Source organism: Oratosquilla oratoria, chromosome 1 (genome assembly GCF_046742065.1).
Source record: "Oratosquilla oratoria isolate Oo_2021 chromosome 1, ASM4674206v1, whole genome shotgun sequence".
NCBI classification, from domain to species: Eukaryota; Metazoa; Arthropoda; class Malacostraca; order Stomatopoda; family Squillidae; genus Oratosquilla; species Oratosquilla oratoria.
The window spans coordinates 129,929,159-129,951,330 of NC_134777.1; the positions used below are offsets into that span (position 1 = coordinate 129,929,159).

The 22,172-nt window shown below is 41.2% G+C and overlaps 1 protein-coding gene across 6 annotated transcripts in view; it reads right to left on the reverse strand.

Annotated features, from left to right (window-relative positions):
• The window catches only part of Su(dx) (WW domain containing E3 ubiquitin protein ligase suppressor of deltex), a 140,032-nt gene that overhangs the window by 58,332 nt on the left and 59,528 nt on the right, over positions 1-22,172 (reverse strand). For 4 of the 6 annotated variants that reach the window (XM_076187906.1, XM_076187861.1, XM_076187870.1 and 1 more), the window contains 2 exons: positions 18,780-18,869; positions 15,333-15,422 (listed from right to left, as the gene is read on the reverse strand). In XM_076187906.1, coding sequence (XP_076044021.1) covers positions 15,333-15,422; positions 18,780-18,869 — 180 coding nt within the window. Of the gene's footprint in view, positions 1-15,332; positions 15,423-18,779; positions 18,870-19,023; positions 19,179-19,225; positions 19,253-22,172 lie in introns of those variants that run through there. The other 2 variants (XM_076187888.1, XM_076187897.1) reach the window with 2 other exon arrangements.

Below are 22,172 nucleotides of genomic sequence, written 5' to 3' on the forward strand. Positions count from 1 at the left end.
TTCACAAGGGCAAATAGTAGGTAAAAGGAGTGAAAGGTATGAGGATGTTCTTTTCTCATACATCACTTCCTTGCTTAATGGGCAATGACTCAGTGAATGATAAACAAATACATAAATAAATGAATGAATAGATAATGGTAACAAATTTCTCCTAAAATTGTACATGGCCATAACATAACTTTACTGATTCTCATGGGGCTCCAAAGGCACTGGCTTGGGATAAATGACAGCGAGTTTCCAAGATTTACTTGAACAGACTCTGAGGTGGCAATAAACAAATCAACAAATTAGTGAGCTCAAATAATTGAAAAGCTGAATACTGATATACAGCATCATACAACAAGCAAATACAACAAATACATTAGAAAAAGCAAATGCCACATCAACACTTGCACAACCCTCTACAAGATATAATGTAATAACAAAAACATCAAAATGAGGCAAAAATAGGTCTTCAAAATTGCCCATATCAGCAGGAAGCTGAAGAAGTAGTAGGAAAGAAATGATCAAAGAGATGGGGGGTAGAGGAGGAGGAAGACACTGAAGGTAAATATAAGGCAATGAAATGTTTAAAGGGTGATGATGATGATGGTGGTGTGTGTGGGGGGAGGGATTTAAAGGAGAGTTTAAAGAATGAAAGGCAGGAGAAAGTGGAGTGCTTCAAGTAATAAGGGTATGTTACAGGGAATGAAGGAGTGGGTATGGAGTTGAATTACACACTAAGGGAGGCAAGTAAAATGCCTAGACATCATGAGGTGTCAAGAGAAACATGTATCTGTGATTCAATGCAGAGAAGACTATAAAAGGGGATGATTGTACCCACAGCACTGTATGGAACCAATATTTGGAATTTGAAGAAGGCAGAAAAGAAAGGCCAGTATATTTGAAATAAAATGTTTATGAAGGTGAGGGTTATGAGGATGGAGAGGGTGTGATCTGGGGTGAGGTGGTTTAGGTTGATCAAAGAATGCAGAGATGGTCTATGCATATGGAAAGAATGAAGAAAGTCTAGCAAAAAAAATGTAGCAAGCAGAAGTGGATGGATGGAACATGTGGGGACTGAGAATGAGGTGGAGGGATGAGCAAGGCAGTATATGCATAAAAGATACAAGTGAATGGAGTGGTTGTGAGAAATTGAAGAAATAACATGATCTAATGGATTTCTTCTTGTTTGCTCTAAATAATTCTTGAGTGGGTGGGTGGGTTGTGGGTTCATGTAACAAGGCTGTGTGGGTAAACCAGCCTAGCTGTCAGGCAATGCAGTGGAGGTGCTGTCTTGAAACACTACTTTTGACTCGAGCAGTGTGACAAGGGACAGGGATAACCCTATATCCTTGAAGTGCTGATAGGGAAGTAGGGGGAGGTGGTGGAGGAGGATGGGTGGTTGATGTAAGTGTGTATATGTTTGTATTTATCTAATTGCAATATACAGGAGAAGAGCAATGTTTGTTGGGTTCTGTCTCCTACTCTCTAATTTTATTATACCTAGCCTCAAATTCAAGTACAACTCCAATTTAAACTATATTCTTGATTTCCGATAATCATATTCAGAATGAATGAAGAATAGTATAAGAAGTGTGGAAGGCAGAGGTAGGTGGAGTGAACATGAAGGGAGCAACCAAGGATGAGATGGATGGATGGGGTGAATGGGGCGTCAAGTAAGAGGGGGATATCTGTTGAAGAAGGGAGAAGGCAGAAGATAGGAGTGAGTGGAGAATGGCTGTGTATGGATGATGCTGTGATGAATGGAAGGAACTGGGTGGGGATGGGGGGTTATTTACCTAGTTGTATCTTGTGGGAGGAGAGCTATGCTCGTAGTGACCCACTGTTGTATCTTTCCGCATCTAGTTTATTCTTAAAGTCATGTATAGTTTTATCATTCACTCTTTCCTCTTTCAGTTTGTTCCAAATATCTATTACTCTATATGGAAAGCTATTCTTTTTCAGGTCTCTTCTGTAACTGTCTTTCTTAATTTTCTTCTCGTGTCCTCTTGTAACTCTGTCCCATTTTAGTAACTCATTCCTATCCAGAATTTCCATCACTTTCATAATTCTATAAATGGTTACCAAATCACCTCTTTCTCTTCTTTGTTCTAGGGTTAGTAAATTTAGTTTGTCCAATCTTTGTTTATGTCAAACTGCAAATTGTTGGTGCCATCTTTGTTGTTGCTCTTTGAATTCTTTCTAGTTTGTACATACATACATACACCAAAGGCTTTTTTCCCCCCTTACACGGGAGGTAGCCAAAAAGAAAAAGGCATAGAAACCACTCCCACCCATTCCATCCCCTACATACTCCACTCCCTTCCCTCCTTCACATCTTGGCACCTCCTGTATGACGGGTCATCCCTACATCCTGTCCACTGCCCTGGTCAGAAGCAGTGTTGCAGGACACAGCACATCCACAGCAAGGCCGCTTCACTAATTCGGCAACCCCCTCCTCTCCATCCCCTCATGCAGAGAAGGAGAACATACATACATATACCAAGGCTCTTTCCCCCTTCCAAGGGAGGTAGCCAAAAAGGGAAAGGCATAAAAACACTCCCACCCATTTCATCCCTAAATACACTCCACACCCCTCCACCCTCCCTCTCATCTGAGCACCTCCTGGATGACGGGTCATCCCTGCACCCTGCCCACCGCCCTGGGTCAGAAGCAGTGTCGCAAGACACAGCACATCCACAGCAAGGCCGCTTCATTTAATCGGCGACCCCCCCTCTCCGTCCCCCCTTGCATATAAGGAGAGGACGGGGAGAAATCCCTTCGGGCTGCGTCAAAATTTACTCACACATACTACACCTAGAGAAGGAGAAGACGGGGAGAAATCCCTTCAGGCTGCGTCAATTTATTTCTCATACATACTCCCTCATCCCCCATCCCCCACCCCCTCATGCATCACAGCATCATCCATACACAACCCTTCTCCATTCACCCCTATCTTCTGTCCTCTCCTGTCCTTCCTCAACAGACATTCCTCTCTTTCCTAATGCCCCTTTCACCACATCCATCCATCTCATCCTAGGATGCCCCTCATATTCACTCCTTCCACACCTCTTTTACCAATCTTTCTTCACTCATTTTTTCCATGTGTCCAAACCATCCTAATACTCTTTCATTAATCCTATCTCCCCCTTTCCACCCCTGTTCTCCTCACCTCCTCATTTCTCACTCTATCTAGCCTAGTAACCCCTATCATACTTCTCAGGCATTTCATCTCAAACACATTTCATATCTGCTCTCCTCTTTGCTTCCTTTATCTTATGCTTGACTTCCCTTCTCTTTACTTTGTACCTCTCATATGATTCCCTCGTCCTAATTTGTAGCCAATCTATGAAGGCCTGCTTCTTCTCTTCTATACCCTTCTTTGCTTCCTCATCCCACCATTCACTACCCTACCTTCTATTTCTTCCCACCCTCCATGTTCTACATACCATCTCTGCACACCTTATGACTCCCTCCTTGAACCATCCCCAATTCTTCCTCCAGTGTAATTAGTACTTTCTTTACCATCTCTTCATCCATGTAGTCAAAGGCCACTTTCATTGATCTTAATAAGTTAAGTTTCTCTGGCTAATTTTTTGGCATGTTTGTTTGGTGTCATGTTGTAAGAGATAATTACTCCTAGGCCCCTTTCTGAGTTTACTTTTTTTACTTCCTTTGTACCAATTTTATATTGACCCGAGATTCTATTTTTGCTTTTTCCAAATTACATTATACTGCATTTCTTAATGTTAAAATTCACTTCATCCTTTTGATTCCATTTCCAATCTTTGTCTAGGTCTTCTTGAAAAGATTTGCAATCTTCCTCTGTACTTATTCTCTTTAATAGTTTTGTATCATCTGCAAAGAAGTTCATATAACATTTCACACCTTCATCCACATCATTTAGGGAATGGTTATGTGTGAATAATATTTTGATGCAGCCTGAAGGGATTTCTCCCCATCTACTATGTTTCTGCATGAGGGGGCGGGAGGGTGATGGTTTACCAATTGAATGAAGTGGCCTTGCTGTGGATGTGCTGTGTCTTGCTGCATTGCTTCTGACCCTGGGCAATGGGCGAGTCGCAGGGATGACCCATTATCCACAAGGAGTCAAGATGAGAGGGAAAAAGGGGCAGTGGATAGGAGTGGAATGGGTGGGGATGAAATGGGTGGGAGCAGAATTATGCCTTTTGACTTTGGCTACCTCCCTGGTGAGGGGGAAAAAGCCCTTGGTATATGTATATATGCATATTCAGATTTGAATGTGTTGGAATCAAGGATATAGATTAAGGGTGTATATATTTGTGTATGCATGTGTTTACGTGTTTCATACCTAGCTTTGAACTTATTTATGGTTTTTGCTTGAGCATTCTCTAAACAATATTCTTGGAGTTGACACATCAGCACAAGAACCCATTTTTTAATAGCCTTCCAACTTGATCCTAGGTCTCTGAGACACCCATGTATCCCACAACATGAGATTTTCTCAGACATATTTCTCTTCTATCTTTAATGTCCTAAACACCACAATTATGTCATAGACACACACATATAAACACACATATGGACACCCAGTACTAAAAAGAATATAAGGAAACTAGAAAGAATACAGAGAGCAACAGCAAAGTTGGCACCAGCTCTTTCCAAATTAACATACGAACAGATTATCGAAACTAGAACTACCAACATTAGAGCAAAGAAGAGAAAGAGGTGATCTACTGACTATATATAGAATCATGAAAGGAATAGAAATCCTTGACAGAAAAGATTTACTAAAAAGTGACAATGGAAAAACAAGAGGTCATGAAAAGAAATTCAAAAAGGACAACTATAGAAGAGATAGGAAAAAAGAATAGCTTCCCACACAGAATGCTGGATATATGGAATAACTTAGATGAAAAAACAGTGTGTGCAAATACTATTCAAGATTTTAAGAATAAACTTGATGCTGAAAGATACAAAGACGGGTCACCACGAGCATAGCTCCCTTCCCATATAATACAACTAGGTAAATACAGACATCTAGAATGAGCTCTGAAGTGCAGCAATTTTTCAATAAGTTAGAAGGAAACACCTAGTTTTATATTTGAATTTTGGGATAAGGAGCTGTGTTTATTGAGTGACCAAAATTATCAAATATAATAATTTCACATTAGTGGTCAATACACAAAAGGAAGAATAATGAAGAAGAAAGACAAAAATATAGAGAACCAACGAAGAGAAGTCTGGATGTAAGCAGGGTGGAATCACCATTGGAGGTCATACCAAAGAAGATTTACAATATGGAAACCTTGAAATTGAGTCAAAGGTTGGAAAATAATGTTTTCTCAGGGTTTATAAAAGAAAGTGGAATACTAGGAGGAGGTTTAGAACTGGAAAGAGAAGGTATAAAAATATCCTAAGAAATCAGGAGATTACAGAATTGATAAATGAAATTATAGACCTGTACAGAGAGGTGAACCAGCTGAAAAGACTAAATACTAGGATGAGGTGGATGGATAGGGTGAAGTCACCCTATCCATCCACCTCATCCTAGGACACCCCCTCATGTTCACTCCCTCCACATCTGCCTTTCAGAAAATAACTTTTAAAGAAATAGTACAGCAACATGTGGAAGAAAATGCTAGAGAAACAGTAATTAAAGTAATTCAGGAGAAAAAGAATTGGGTCCGAGACACAGTGGATAAAAAAAAAAAAAAATCCATAGTAGTTTATGGTATTAAAGAAAAACATAATGTAGCAAGATACCTGAGAGAAAAAGAGAAAGAAATTGCAAGAGGAGGGACAAGAAATGGAAAAAGAAATAGTGCACAGAATTGGACATTCTAAAGAAAAAAATAGACCACTAAAAATTAAACCAAGGTCTCAAACAATAGTGGAAGAAGTACCATCAAAAACAGCAAAGTTGACAAAAAGTGAAAATTACAAAAATGCATTAAAAAAAAAAAAAAAAAGAAAAAAAAAAATGATGAGGAAAAAGAGAGGGAAAAGACACTACGAAATGAAGCAAATGACAAAAGAATATATATTTTTTTTAGAGTACTAAACCTAAGGCTGAGAAGAAAATAAACAAATAAAAAATAAATAAATAAATAAAATAACGTATAACATAGATGGCATGATTTCAGGACTAAATGAATTAACTGACTATCTGGCAGAAGAGAAACTGGATATATAATGGGAAATGAAGAGACAAAATTAAAAGGTTCACTACCACCTAATACTGTGGGACAGGGTTTACACAGCCATTGGATGAAAAATAGAAAGGAGAAACAGGGTGGAGGAGTCATATGTTTGACTAAGAAAGGCTTAAATGTGACAAAGATAACAGAAGGAAAACATAATATGGAATTGATGATGATGATATGGTTTGTCACAAACTCCCCCCCCTACCAGAAGGTTAGGATGGTGCCCCTCACAGAGGGCTTTTTGTGGCATGGAATTTAATGAACCATGCCTATGGTTCAACTTTGCCGGTGGCAGGATTCGAACTGCCATCCCCTCAACCTTCACCACAAGTAACAACACCCTAACCCACTCAGAAAGTTGAAAACAGTGACATGAAATGTAGAAAATTGTAGTAATGTAAAAGCCCCCAAAAACACATACTTGGACAGAGAGTGATAATTCCAAAATGTTGGAAGACACAAAGCCTGCATTAAATGTATTACTGAAAGAAGGTGGAAACATAGTAATTATGGGGGACTTTAACTCTAAAGAAATATGTTGGGAAGAAATGACAGTGAAAGGTGGAGAAGACCTTTGGGGAAATATACTACTGGATATGACAATTGAATACACTGTCTTGATGAATATAGAAAGAATGAAGAACTGTTGAGACTAGATTTAATATTTACATCAGAGCTTGAAATTGTGAATAAAATGGAATACAAGACATCAATTGGGAAGAGTGACCACATACTAATAGAATTTGAATCAAAAGAAGAAAATTATTTGGGAAGAAATGAGAAACATAGAAAAGGAAGATTAATGTACAACAAATTGGATTTTGAAAAACTCAGAAAATTCTTTCAAAAAGTAAATTGGGAAAACTTCTTAAATGAAGAAACAAAAAATATAGTGAGGCTACAGAAAGAAGAGACAAAGCTTAGAAAAGATGGGGGGGGAGAAAATGGGTAAGTGGCATAAATATGAAATGAAATGAATATGTAAAAATATGCAGGGAAAAAAAAAATGAAAAAGACATAACAGACAAATTAAAGCACCAACCCAAAACTATTCTACAGGTACAGTATGTACATATACATACATATACCAAAGGCTTTTTTCCCCTTTACACAGGAGGTAGTGAAAAAGAAAAAGGCATAGAAACCACTCCCACCCATTCCATCCCCTATATACTCCTCCCCTCCACCCTCTTTAAAAAAAAGTAAAGTAAAGGTAAAGGCACAGGTATAAAAATGGTAAATAAAAAAATAAACAAGAAATAGTGCAACTGTGTAGAGGGAATGAAAAATATATAGGTGTAGAAATGGGTGTACTTTTTCCTTTAGGAATGTCCCCTGTGGGGCTACAAGAAGAAGGATGCCTAGTTCCAATCCCCGCCCCTTTCTTCTCGCCTCTTACAATCCAAGTGGAAATTCTTAGTGGCAGTATTCTTTTCCCCCACCACAGGGGGGGATGCCAGTGATGGTGGACTGGAGGTACAGTGATGGTGGACTGGCTGGTGAGGTTATTTAATGTTTGCTGGAGAGAGGGTAGAGTACCAGAGGACTGGAGGAGTGCCTGTATAGTGTCACTGTACAAGGGAAAAGGGGACAAGTGTGAATGTAATAGTTTCAGAGGGATTAGCTTATTAAGTGCAGTTGGGAAGGCTTACGGGAGGATCTTGATTGAGAGGATTAGGAGAGGAACAGAGGGAGAAATTGGTGAGGAACAGTGTGGATTTAGGACGGGTAGAGGTAGTGTAGATCAGATTTTTGTGGTAAGACAGATATGTGAGAAAGCTATAGGAAAGGGGAAGGATGTTTTTTGGGCTTTTATGGATCTGGAAAAGGCTTATGATAGGGTAGACAGAAAGGCACTGTGGGAGGTTATGCAGATATATGGGATAGGAGGAAAGCTTCTAGGAGCTGTCAAGAGTTTTATGAGTAGTAGAGCTTGTGTCAGGATTAGAAATGGAGAGAGTGAGTGGTTCAAGGTAAAGGTGGGACTTCATCAAGGATGCATTTTGTTGCCCTGGCTGTTCAACTTATAGATGGATGGGGTAGTGCGAGAGGTAAATGCAAGGGTAGTGGGTTAGGGATTGGAGATGGTTAAAGAAAATGGAGAAAAGTGGGAGGTGTGCCAGCTATTTTTGCAGACAACACTGCGCTTGCGGCAGGATCGGAGGAGGGATTGAGGAAGTTGACGACAGAGTTTGGGAGAGTATGTGATAGAAGAAAGCTAAAGATAAATGTGGGTAAAAGTAAGGTGATGAGATGTACAAGGGGTGAAAGTGGCAGTAGACTGGAAGTGAGCATTAACCTCTTCAGTACGGGCCTTAAATCTCGCGGGCAGCAGCCGCTACCAGCCGTACGACGTGTCGTAATAATACTTGCATCATAAAATATAGTCACCGCTTATATCGATCGTTCTCTCTTTCACTCGTGAATTTTGATAACCATAGAAAATGTGATTACAGACAGTTTAGAGAGTATGTCATTACGGAGGGGCAACTACAATAAATATAATCAAGACGCCGATATGGCAGCCTCGCGTATCCACTTGCTCCTCATGCCGCCTACGTATGCGGCACCGTATGGAAGGGGTTAAGGGAGAGCGACTGGAGGAAGTGGATAGTTTTAGATACTTGGGTGCAAATGTGGCAGGAAAAGGTGGAGTGAAGGTGGAGGTAGAATGTAGATTGAGAGAAGCGAGTAAATGCCTTGGTGGATTAAAGAGTGTAATGAGGAATGGACATTTGGGAATGGATACTAAGAGGAGACTGTATGAAGGAGTGATTGTGCCAACAGCACTGTATGGGGCAGAAACATGGAACATGAGAGAGGAAGAGAGAAGGAGTTTGAATGTGTTTGAGATGAGGTGTCTGAGAAGTATGTTGGGAGTTACTAGGCTAGATAGAGTGAGAAATGAGGAGGTGAGGAGGAGAACAGGGGTGGTAAGGGAGTTGGGAGATAGGGTTGATGAAAGAGTATTAGGATGGTTTGGACACATGGAAAGAATGAGTGAAGAATGACTAGTAAAAGAGGTATGGAAGGCAGATGTGGAGGGAGTGAACATGAGGCATCCTAGGATGAGGTGGATGGATGGGGTGAAGGGGGCTTTGGGGAAGAGGGGAATGTCTGTTGAGGAAGGACGGGAGAGGACAGAAGATAGGGGTGAATGGAGAATGGTTGTATATGGAGGATGTTGTGATGCATGAGATGGAATGGGCAGGGGGATGGGGGGGTGAGGTAGTATGTGTGAGCAAAATTTGACACAGCCCAAAGGGATTTCTCCCCTTCTCCTTTTATGCACGAGGGGATGGAGAGGGGGGGTTGCCGATTTAATGAAGCGGCCTTGCTGTGGATGTGCTGTGTCTTGTGACACTGCTTCTGACCCAGGGCAGTGGACAAGGTGCAGGGATGACCCATCATCCAGGAGGTGCTAAGATAAGAGGGAGGGTGGAGGGGTGTGGAGTGTATTCAGGGATGGAATGGGCAGGAATGATTTTATGCCTTTTCCTTTTTGGCTACCTCCCTTGTAAGGAGGAAAAAGCCTTGGTATATGTATATTATTCTCTTCCAAGTGTTTAATTAATTTATTTCTAATAACTTTTTTGCATATTTTTGCAGTTGTGCTTGTAAGGGATACTGGTGTATAATTTGTTGGATTTTCTTTGTCTCCTCCTTTATTGTATTTTACGGGAAGAGAGCTATGCTCGTACTGACCTGTCTTTGTATCTTTCAGCATCAAGTTTGTTCTTAAATTCTTCTATAGTTTTTGCACTAACTGTTTCCTCATTCAATCTACTCCAGATATCCCCCACTCTATGTGGGAAACTATTCTTTTTCAGATCTCTTCTATAACTATCCTTTTTAAGTTTCTTTTCATGTCCTCTTGTTTTTCTTTTATCCCACTTTAATAAATCTTCTCTGTCAAGGACTTCCATGACAAAAAGAGCAAAGTGAATTTTAACATTAATAAATACAGTATAATGGAATTTGGAAAAAAACAAAATTGGAATCTCGGGGCAATATAAAATTGATGCAAAGGAAGTGAAAAAAGTAAACTCAGAAAGGGATCTAGTGACTATCTCAAATGACATGACACCAGACAAACATGTCAACAAATCAGTCTCAGAAACTTTTAGCTTATTAAGATCAATGTGAGGAGGAGAACAGGGGTGAAAAAGGATTTGGGAGATAGGGTTGATGAAAGAATATTAGGATGGTTTGGACACATGGAAAGAATGAGTGAAGAAAGACTAGTAAAAGAGGTATGGAAGGCAGATGTGGAGGGAGTGAACATGAGGGGACGTCCTAGGATGAGGTGGATGGATGGGGTGAAGGGGGCTTTGGGGAAGAGGGGAATGTCTGTTGAGGAAGGAAGGGAGAGGACGGAAGACAGAGGTGAGTGGAGAATGGTTGTATATGGATGATGTTGTGACTGCATGAGGAGGAATGGGCGGGGAAGTGGGGGGTGGGGTAGTATGTGTGAGTAAATTTTGACGCAGCCCGAAGGGATTTCTCCCCGTCCTCGCCTTATATGCAAAGGGGGACGGAGAGGGGGGGTCGCCGATTAAATGAAGCGGCCTCGCTGTGGATGTACTGTGTCTTGCGACACTGCTTCTGACCCAGGGCGGTGGGCAGGGTGCAGGGATGACCCGTCATCCAGGAGGTGCTCAGATGAGAGGAAGGGTGGGAGGGGTGTGGAGTGTATTTAGGGATGAAATGGGTGGGAGTGTTTTTATGCCTTTCCCTTTTTGGCTACCTCCCTTGAAAGGGGGAAAAAGCCTTGGTATATGTATGTATGTAAGATCAATGAAAGTAGCCTTTGCCTACATGGATGAAGAGATGGTAAAGAAAATACTAGTTACACTGATAAGACCAAAATTGGAATATGCAGCGTCTCTATGGACACCTAGTACCAAAAAAACATAAAGAAACTTGAAAGAATTCAAAGAGCAACAACAAAGCACCAAAATTTGCAATTTGACATACAAACAAAGATTGGACAAACTATATTTACCAACCCTGGAATAAAGAAGAGAAAGAGGTAATTTGATAACCATTTACAGAATTATGAAAAGGATGGAAATTCTTGATAGGGATGACTTACTAAAATGGAACAGAAGAGCTACAAGAGGACATAAGAAGAAACTTAAGAAGGACAGTTACAGAAGTGATCTGAAAAAGATTAGCTTTCCACAGAGAGTAATAGATATCTGGAACAAACTGAAAGAGGAAACAGTGAGTGCTCAATCTATACATGATCTTAAGAAAAAACTGGATGTGGAAAGATACAACAGCGGGTCACTACAAGCATAGCTCTCCTCCCACAAGATAAACTAGGTAAATACACACACACAAAAACCAGTTTCCCTTACAGGCACAGTAGCAAAAATCTGCAAAAGTTACAAAAAATAGATTGATAAAACATCTGGAGGAGAGTAATATACTAAATCTGTGACAATTTGGATTCAGACAGGGAAGATCATGCACCACAAATTTGATCTGCTTTTACTCAAAGCTACTAGACATAATACAGGAATGGGACGGATGGGACGATTGTGCTTTCCCAGATGTGCAAAAAGCTTTTGATTAAGTCCCTTACAAAAAACTTTTAAGAAAGATGGAAACTATAGGAGGAATACTAGGTAAACTTAAGTGGATGGAGGACTTTTTGCATGGAAGAAAAATGAGGGTAGTGCTCAGAGAGAAGACTTCTACTTACATACATACATATACCAAGGCTTTTTCCCCCTTACAAGGGGTATTGGCTGCATGTTATTGTGGCAAAGTAGCATGCAGTTGATACTTTAGGGTCTATATGGGGCACCCCTATGGACCAGAGCCACACATCATTTTTGTCTGTGATAGAGGAAAACTCTGTTCATAGAGAAATGATGACACTTTTATACTACGACTGTCCCTCCATTATGCTGTCCCCCAAACCCTTGTTACTGTCCTGTACAATTTCTCTGAATATTCATTTCCTTTTTCGCCTACCTACCCTGTGGTGGGGGAAAAGAATACTGCCACCAAGTATTTCCACTTGGATCGTAAGAGGCGAGAAAAAAGGGACGGGGATTGGGACTAGGCATCCTTCTCCCTGTAGCCCCACAGGGCACATTCCTAAAAAAAAAGTAAAGACTTCTACTTGAGAAGAGGTAATTAGTGGAGTCCCACAAAGATCAGTGCTGGCTCCCATAAGATTTGCCATTTATGTGAATGACATGGATGAGGGAGTAGAAAGTTAAATGAGCATCTTTGCAGATGATTCAAAACTGTTAAAGAAAGTGATTACTGAAACAGACTGTGAATCATTAGAGATCTAAACAGGGTTTGGGAATGGAGTCAGAGGTGGGTAGTGGAATTCAACATTAAGAAATGTAGCATAATGGAGTTGGGGGGGGGGGAAACACATCTAGAAGATATAAAATTGGTGAAAAAGAAGTTAAGAACAAGGGATCTGAAAAAGACCTGGGAGTGATCATCATAAAAGATGTCGCCTGACAAACGTATAAACAAGATTGTTGGAGAAACCTACAACTTAATAAGATCAATAAAAGTGGCTTTTACCTATTTGGATGTACAAAAGGTAAAGAAAATACTAGTCACAATGATAGGGCCTAAATTGGAGTACACAGCAACACTGGTCACCCAATACATACATACATATACCAAGGCTTTTTCCCCCTTACAAGGGAGGTAGCCAAAAAGGGAAAGGCATAAAATCATTTCCACCCATTCCATCCCTGAATACACTCCACACCCCTCCACCCTCCCTCTTATCTGAGCACCTCCTGAATGATGGGTTATCCCTGCACCTTGTCCACTGCCCTGGGTCAGAAGCAGTGTCACAAGACACAGCACATCCACAGCAAGGCCGCTTCATTAAATCGGCGACCCCCCCTCTCCGTCCCCCCCATTGCATAAAAGGAGAAGACGGGGAGAAATCCCTTCGGGCTGCGTCAAATTTTGCTCACACATACTACCTCACCCCCCACACCCCCACCCATTCCACCTCATGCAATCACATCATCCATATACAACCATTCTCCATTCACCCCTGTCTTCTGTCCTCTCCTGTCCTTCCTCAACAGACATTCCCCTCTTCCCCAAAGCCCCCTTCACCCCATCCATCCATCTCATCCTAGGACGTCCCCTCATGTTCACTCCCTCCACATCTGCCTTCCATACCTCTTTTACTAGTCTTTCTTCACTCATTCTTTCCATGTGTCCAAACCATCCTAATAGTCATTCATCAACCCTATCTCCCAGCTCCTTTTCCACCCCTGTTCTCCTCCTCACCTCCTCATTTCTCACTCTATCTAGCCTAGTAACCCCCAACATACTTCTCAGACACCTCATCTCAAACACATTCAAACTCCTTCTCTCTTCCTCTCTTATGTTCCATGTTTCTGCCCCATACAGTGCTGTTGGCACAATCACTCCTTCATACAGTCTCCTCTTAGCATCCATTCCCAAATGTCTATTCCTCATTACACTCTTCAATCCACCAAGGCATTTACTCGCTTCTCTCAATCTACATTCTACCTCCACCTTTTCCTGCCACATTTGCACCCAAGTATCTAAAACTATCCACTTCCTCCAGTCGCTCTCCCTGCTCACTTCCAGTCTACTGCCATTTTCACCCCTTGCACATCTCATCACCTTACTTTTACCGACATTTATCTTTAGCTTTCTTCTATCACATACTCTCCCAAACTCTGTCACCAACTTCCTCAATCCCTCCTCTGATCCTGCCACAAGCGCAGTGTCGTCTGCAAACAACAGCTGGGTCACCTCCCACTTTTCTCCATTTTCTTTAACCCATTTTTCTCCATTTTCTTTAACCATCTCCAATCCCTTGCCCACTACCCTTGCATTTACCTCTCGCACTACCCCATCCATCTATAAGTTGAACAGCCAGGGCGACAAAACGCATCCTTGACGAAGTCCCACCTTTACCTCGAACCACTCACTCTCTCCATTTCTAATCCTGACACAAGCTCTACTACTCTCATAAAAACTCTTGACAGCTCCCAGAAGCTTTCCTCCTACCCCATATATCTGAATAACCTCCCACAGTGCCTTCCTGTCTACCCTATCATAAGCCTTTTCCAGATCCATAAAAGCCCAAAAAACATCCTTCACCAATACAAAAAAGAATATAAAGAAGATTGAAAGAATCCAGACAGCAGCTATGAGGATGGCCCCAATTATCAAAACTCCCACATGAAGATAGACTGTTAAAATTGGAGTTGCTGACTCTGGAATAGAGGAGAGAAAGAGGTGACTTGTTGACCATCTATAGAATTATGAAGGGCATGGAAGTCTTTGACAGAGAAGACTTACTAAACTGGGATAAAAGAAACACAAGACGACATGGAAAGAAGCTTAAAAAGGGAGAAGGGACCTGAAAAAGAACAGCTTTCCCCACAGAGTGGTGGATGTATGGAACACACTGGATGACAAAAACATGTGTGCAAAAAGAATACAAGAATTTAAGAGCAAACTGGATATGGAAAGATACAAAGACAGGGCACCATGAGCTTAGCTCCCCTTTCTGGTAAGATACAACTGGGTAAATACACACTCTCTCTGGAACTGCTTTCAAGAAGGTTGATACATTATGATAATGTTTGAGGTGTTTATCTCCTACATAAAAATGGCAAACTTTTTTTAATTCCTACTTGACTGATGCCTGATAGTTTTCCCCCATCTTAGGATAAAGCTTTGGAATGAATAGTGGCTTAAACCATCATTCAAGAACTCAGCCTCCATGTATGTATTGAAGTTCATAAACATTGTCATCCTGAAGGAATTTACTTCTATGCACAATGTCATGTTTCCTAAGATTTTGTTCTGGGTACAAAGCAATCACGAGTAATTCTTTTAATAAGCACAGAGCAGACACTGCCCTAAATGGTGTCTGAATTAATGCCAAACTGCATATTATCTCTCCCATTATCATAATAAAGTTCCATTCAAGTATGCCATTATGCTACATGAGAAAAACCACATCCAATCTCTGGGAAGATGGACATACCCTGAATTTGGGTACTGGGAAGTTATCATGTATGGCGAGTGATAAGAACTATAATCAGGTAGTGAAAGGAAGGAAAGCGGAAGTTGAGGATGGTAGATGAGAGGGAAGAGGGTAGGACCTGTGGAAAGTACCTGTTGGGAGGCAATTGTCCCTCTGCCGTGGCATGACGGATGGCACTTCGTGGCTGTCAAAGCCAACAATACTAGGAGGACTTGAAGTTCCTGTAAAGGTGGTGAGGAAACAGTTAAACATAAACCACATACACAATAACTCTATGTGTGTGTATTTGTGTGTGTGTATTTACCTAGTTGTATCTTAGGGGAAGGGGAGCTATGCTCGTGGTGTCCTGCCTTAGTATCTTGCAGTGTCTAGTTTGCTCTTAACCCCTTCCATACGGTGCCGCACACGTAGGCGTCATGAGGAGCAAGTGGATTCGCGACGCTGCCATATCGGCATCTTGATTATATTTATTGTAGTCGCCCCTGTGTTTTTACATTCTCCCAAATGTGCCCTGAATCCCATTCTCTGTGGTTTTCAAAATTCGCGGGTGAAAGAGAGAACGATCGATATAAGCGGTGACTATATTTTATGATGCGAGTATTATTACGACACGTCGTACGGCTGGCATTGGCTTCTGCCCGCGAGATTTAAGTCCCGTAGTGAAGTGGTTAAGTTCGACCTCTATTAGTATGTGGTCACTCTTCTAAATTGGTGTCCTATAATTCATTTTGTCCACGATTTCAGGCTCAGAAGTAAATATCAAGTTTAGTCTCGATGGTTCATTGTTTCTATATCTAGTGTTTTCCTTGACCCATTGAGTCAATGTATAATCAATGGTCAAATCCAGTAGAATGTTCCCCCAAGAGTTCCTCTCCACCTTTGTCATTTCTTCCCAATCTATTTCCTTTCCATTAAAGTCGCCCATAATTACTGTTTCCTCCATCTGTCAGAATCTCAGATAATTCATTCTTTGTATCTTCCAGTAATTTTGAGTGATTGCTATCAGACCAAGCCTTTGTTTTTGGGGGCACATATACTACTATAAGTTTTCTTCTTTTAATAATGCTATTTTCAACTTTAATTGTGATCATTTCCACATTTTCTTTACCTTCTGTGATCTTAATCACATTCAAGCCCTTTCTAGTCAATAACATGACTCCTCCCCCCTGTTTATCCATTCTATTTCCTGACCAATGGTTGTATAGACCTTGTCCCACCATACTTGATATAGGACCTTTCAATTTTGTCTCCACAATTCCCATCATGTCTGGTTTCTCTATTAACAAATAGTTGTTTAATTCATTTATTCCAGAAATCATACTGTCCATGTTTGTGTATGCTATTTTTTCTTCTCTTCTCTTTTTTAGTTTATGTTTCCATTTTTCTGATGTAACATTTTCTTAGTCTCAGATCCAGTACTAAAAAAAAAAAAAAAAAAGTCTCCAATCTTCTCTCGTTTCTTTCCTTAGTTTCATTTCTTAGTGCCCTATCTTTCTCTATTTCATCATTCATTTCCTTTTTTATCCACACATTTTTGTAATTTTCAGTGTTTGCTAGTTTTGCTGCTTTTAATAGTATTTTTTCAGCTATCATTTGAGTCCTTAGTTTGTTTTTCATTGGCCTGTAGTTTTTTTCTTTGGAGTATGTACCCATCCTATCCATGTCGTTGACTTCCTTCTCCAACTCTTGACCCTCGTCCTCAACTGCTTTCAGTATTTCCTTCGCATTTTCTTTCTTTTCTTTTTCTCTTTGGTATTTCTGTACATTGTTTTTTCTTGTCTTCTCCTTTTCTGCATGGGGGGACGGAGAGGGGGGGGGGTCGCCGAATTTATGAAGCGGCCTTGCTGTGGATGTGCTGTGTCTTGCGGCTCTGCTTCTGACCCAGGGCAGCGGACAGGATGCAGGGATGACCCATCATCCAGGAGGTGCCAAGATAAGAGGGAGGGAGGAGGGTGGAGGGGAGTGGACTATATAGGAAATGGAATGGGTGGGAGTGGTTTCTATGCCTTTTTCTTTTTGGCTACCCCCCATGTAGGGGGAAAAGCCTTTGGTATTTGTACAAATATGTTTTTCTTTGATACTGTAAACCACAATGCATCTCTTTTTATCCACTGTCTCTCTCACCAAGTTTTCCTTTTCTTTGATTACTTTAATCACTATTTCCTTTGCATTCTCTTCTGCCTGCTGTTGTACTATTTCTTTGAAAGAGATTTTTTTTATTTTCAAGTTCCTGTTTCCACTGACTTTTTATTTCAATGAGATCTGCCTCTTTGATTGATTCTCCCATGTTTTCGATCACTGCTTGTAATTGTTCTTCGACCTCTTTCTTTAGTTCTTTGTTTTTGTTTCTATCCTCATTTTCCTTTCTTTCATTTTCTCTTTTAATCATAGTTAACTTTTTAGATGATTTAACTCTGATTACCTCGTCGTTAGTTCTGCATAAGTTTGACATCTCTATTTGCAAAGCTCTACGGTCTATTTTTAAATCAATAAATTCATCTACCAAGTCATTGATGTCTCAATTCCTTAGTGCCTACTAACCTTAGTTTCTCTTTCCGTATCCATTATTTTTTCTATTGCTCCCTTTTCCCTCTGAAATCACAAAAATACTTTCATACCTGTGAGTCGTCTTTGAAGTGACGTTTATACACATTCTCTTTGGGATCACTCCCAGTGGTGACTCTATTCTACTCATATCTAATCCTCTCTTTGTTGGTTCTTTGACTCTTTTCTCTTCTTTACTTTCCTCCATTTTGTACTAAAACCTATACTTTTTCAAATAATGGATTAGATACCTCACCAGTCATTCGAGAACACAACGCTACATCTCGAAAAACAACAAGGCATTTTTCCTGATTCCAACAACAAAGCGCTAAGTCAGAGCTCAATCACTGGACCTCCTTCCTCTCCAATGATGTGCATGTATGTGTAGTGTGTGGTATGTGTGTGTATAACAAGAAGAATATATATTTTTAATTTAGTGCGTGTAGATTTCCCTTCTCTCCTTAACCTACAAAATGACCAGATTCATTAACCTCTTCCATACGGTGCCGCCTATGTAGGCGGCATGAGGAGCAAGTGGATACGCGAGGCTGCCATATCGGCGTCTTGATTATATTTATTGTAGTTGTCCCTGCGTAATGACATACTCACTAAACTGTCTTCATCACATTTTCTATGGTTATCAAAATTCACGGGTGAAAGAGAGAACAATCGATATAAGCAGTGACTATTTTTTATGATGCGAGTATTATGACGAAACATTGTGCGTCTGGCAGTTAATGCTGCCCGCGAGATTTTGGCCCGGAGTGAAGTGGGTAAGTGCAACACCTGACTTTTTTTTTTTTTTTTTGCTACAACTCCCTATTACTCCACAACCAGTTAACAGATTTCTTTGAGAAAGAAACATTTATTCTCAGCTGTGGAACTGAATATCATTCCACTTCAACCCACAGCCTCCCATTGCCTAAATAAAATGACTTGGCAACAAGCAATCGGTAAAAATCTTTTTGAACATAATTTTTTTATGCCAAATGTTGAAAACATCACTGTACCAATTCTTGTGGAAAACCTCCTACCTGAAGAAGGGCAGTTGCTGTGTTGCCCAGAAGTCATCTGCGGGATATCCAAGCCATCAAGGGTGATGATGACGGTGGGAGTTGGGGAAGCTGCAATGATAAGATTAATTATTCATTCTGTCTATATACCAAAGGTTTCTTCCCCCTTATAGGGGAGGTAGCCAAATCAAAGACACACACTCACTCCCACTCATTCTTATTACTTTTCATCAATCAAAAACCTTGACACCTGTAACTATACTACCAAAGAATTTTGTAGATGGGGAAAAAAAAAAGTATATATTCCATCTTGTAAATCCATCTTGTAGATTGCTGGTGACCAATGTATTGAAATGACTCTGAATGCTCAATTGTTAAAATTGTAACACAGTATATATCAACTGATTGAGTATAATCTGTAGAAACACACAAAAACAGTCATGTCAAAACTAACTGATGGATCATACTTGATTACGAGATTGGCAATGTTCCTTCTGTGGAAATTTATGCTTATCAGCCTTGCTCTGCTTATCATGATTAGATAACAGGTGTATGCCTGAGTACATACATATGTATATAGAGACACTCTTTCCCCTTTGTAAGAATGATGGCCCAGTCAAGGCATACACCAACCCCACACTCGTCATATATTTGTTCTTTCCACCTATCAACACAAAAACATAGCCAGATCACAAAACAAACTCTCCATGAAAGACCATCCAACTCATTAACCCCCAACTCTAACATCAGCCCCAAAGAAAGATATTTCTCAAGAGGAGCAAGAACCACATTAACACACATTCAGGACACCATCCAGCACTGAGACAGAACAGGCCCAGCTACCATCAAATTGCCCTTGTTGCAACCATCATGCAGAGGACACTAAGCACCTCATCCTCCATTGTCCTAAACTCTAGACAACACAAAATTCTCCCTCAAGTGGGTTGTGAGCCAATCTGATTAACGCTGCCAGTTACCAGGGAGTTGTGGGTCTCCTGCAAGTGACCTAGAGCAACATATTGACTGATCCATCTTGGCACCTTGTGAATGAAGGTTCATCCTTCTCCCCGCCCACAGTTCAGGTTAGAAGCTATGCAGTAGGACACAGCATCTCCACAGCAGGGCCTGACAGCTAAAGTGGGTCTGTCCTAACACAGTGACCCTCCCCCCTCATACACTAAAGAAATTACTTCCAGCACAGACATGGTGCATATGGGACAATTTGAATCTGTGGTCAGGCCTATTCTGTGTTGGTACTCTTTTAATGTTGGATGGTGTTCCCTTACAAAGAGGTAGGGGCTTTTTGGTACATGTATGTGGACATAGCTCCACTTCCTTTAAGATACAACTAGGTAAATACAACTATGTAAATACACCTATAACTTGTCACATACATATACCAAAGGCTTTTTCCCCTTACACGGGGGTGGCAAAAAAGAAAAAGGCATAGAAACCACTCCCACCCATTCCATTTCCTATATATTCCACTCCCCTCCACCCTCCTCCCTCCCTCTTATCTTGGCACCTCCTGGATGACGGGTCATCTCCGCATCCTGTCCACTGCCTTGGGTCAGAAGCAGTGTCGCAAGACACAGCACATCCACAGCATACCAGCTTCATAAATTCGGTGACCCCACTCTCTGTCCCCTCATGCAGAAAGGGAGAAGACGGGGAGAAATCCCTTCGGACTGCGTCAAATTTTTTCTCATACATACTTCCTTACCCCCCATCCCCCACCCACTCCCCCTCATGCATCAAAGCATCATCTATACACAACCCTTCTCCATTCACCCCTATCTTCTGTTCTCTCTCATCCTTCCTCTACAGACATTCCTCTTTTGTAATGCCTCTTTCACCCCATCCATCCATCTCATCCTAGGATGCCCCCCTAATATTCACTCCTTCCACCTCTGCCTTCCACACTTCTTTTTCTAATCTTTCTTCACTCATTCTTTCCATGTGTCCAAACCATCCTAATACTCTTTCATCAACCCTATCTCCCAGCTCCCTTTCCACCCCTGTTCTCCTCCTAACCTCCTCATTTCTCACTCTATCTAGCCTAGCAACCCCCATCATACTTCTCAGACATTTCATCTCAAACACATTCAAACTCCTTCTCTCTTCCTCTCTCATGTTCCATGTTTCTGCCCCATACAGTGCTGTTGGCACAATCACTCCTTCATATAACCTCCTCTTAGCATCCATTCCCAGATGTCTATTTCTCATTACACTTTTTAATCCACCATGGCATTTACTCACTTCTCTCAATCTACATTGTACCTCCACCCCAACTCCTCCCTTTCCTGTCACATTTGCACCCAAGTATCTAAAACTATCCACTTCCTCCAGTCTTTCACCCTTTATGCTCACTTCCAGCCTGCTGTCACTCTCTCCCCTTGTACATCTCATCACCTTACTTTTGCCCACACTTATCTTCAGCTTCCTTCTTTCACACACCTCAAACTCTGTCACTAACTTCCTCAATCCCTCCTCTGATCCTGCTACAAGCGCAGTGTCATCAGCAAACAACAGCTGGCTCACCTCCCACTTTTCTCCATTTTCTTTAATCATCTCCAACCCCTGACCCACTACCCTTGCATTCACCTCTTGCACCACCCCATCCATGTAAAGATTGAACAGCCAGGGCGACATAACACATCCCTGATGAAGTCCCACCTTTACCTCAAACCATTCACTCTCTCCATTTCTAATCCTAACACAAGCTCTACTACTCTCATAAAAACTCTTGACTGCTCTTAACAGCTTTCCTCCTATTCCATATATCTGCAGTACCTCCCACAGTGCCTTCCTGTCTACCCTGTCGTAAGCCTTTTCCAGATCCATAAAAGCCCAAAAAACATCCTTACCTTTTCCTATAGCTTTCTCACATATCTGTCTTACCACAAAGATCTGATCTACACATCCCCTACCTGTCCTAAACCCACACTGTTCCTCACCAATTACTCCCTCTGTTCCTCTCCTAATCCTCTCAATCAGGACCCTCCCATAAGCCTTCCCTCTGAAACTACTACTCACACTTGTCCCCCTTTCCCTTGTAAAGCGGAACTATACAGGCACTCTTCCAGCACTCTACCCTCTCTTAAACAAACATTAACCCCTTCGATACGATGACGCCTACGTAGGCGTCATGAGGAGCAAGTGGGTACATGAGGATGCCAATGTCGGCGTCTTGATTATATATATTGTAGTTGTACCTGCGTGACCCCCATACTCTGTAAACTGGCTTCATCATATTTTCTATGGTTATCAAAATTCATGGGTGAAAGAGAACGAGCAATACAGCGGTAACTTTATTTTTTATAATGCGAGTATTATGACGCAACATCGCACGTCTGGCAGCTAATGCTGCCGGCGAGATTTTGGCACATAGTGAAGGGGTTAAATAACCTCACC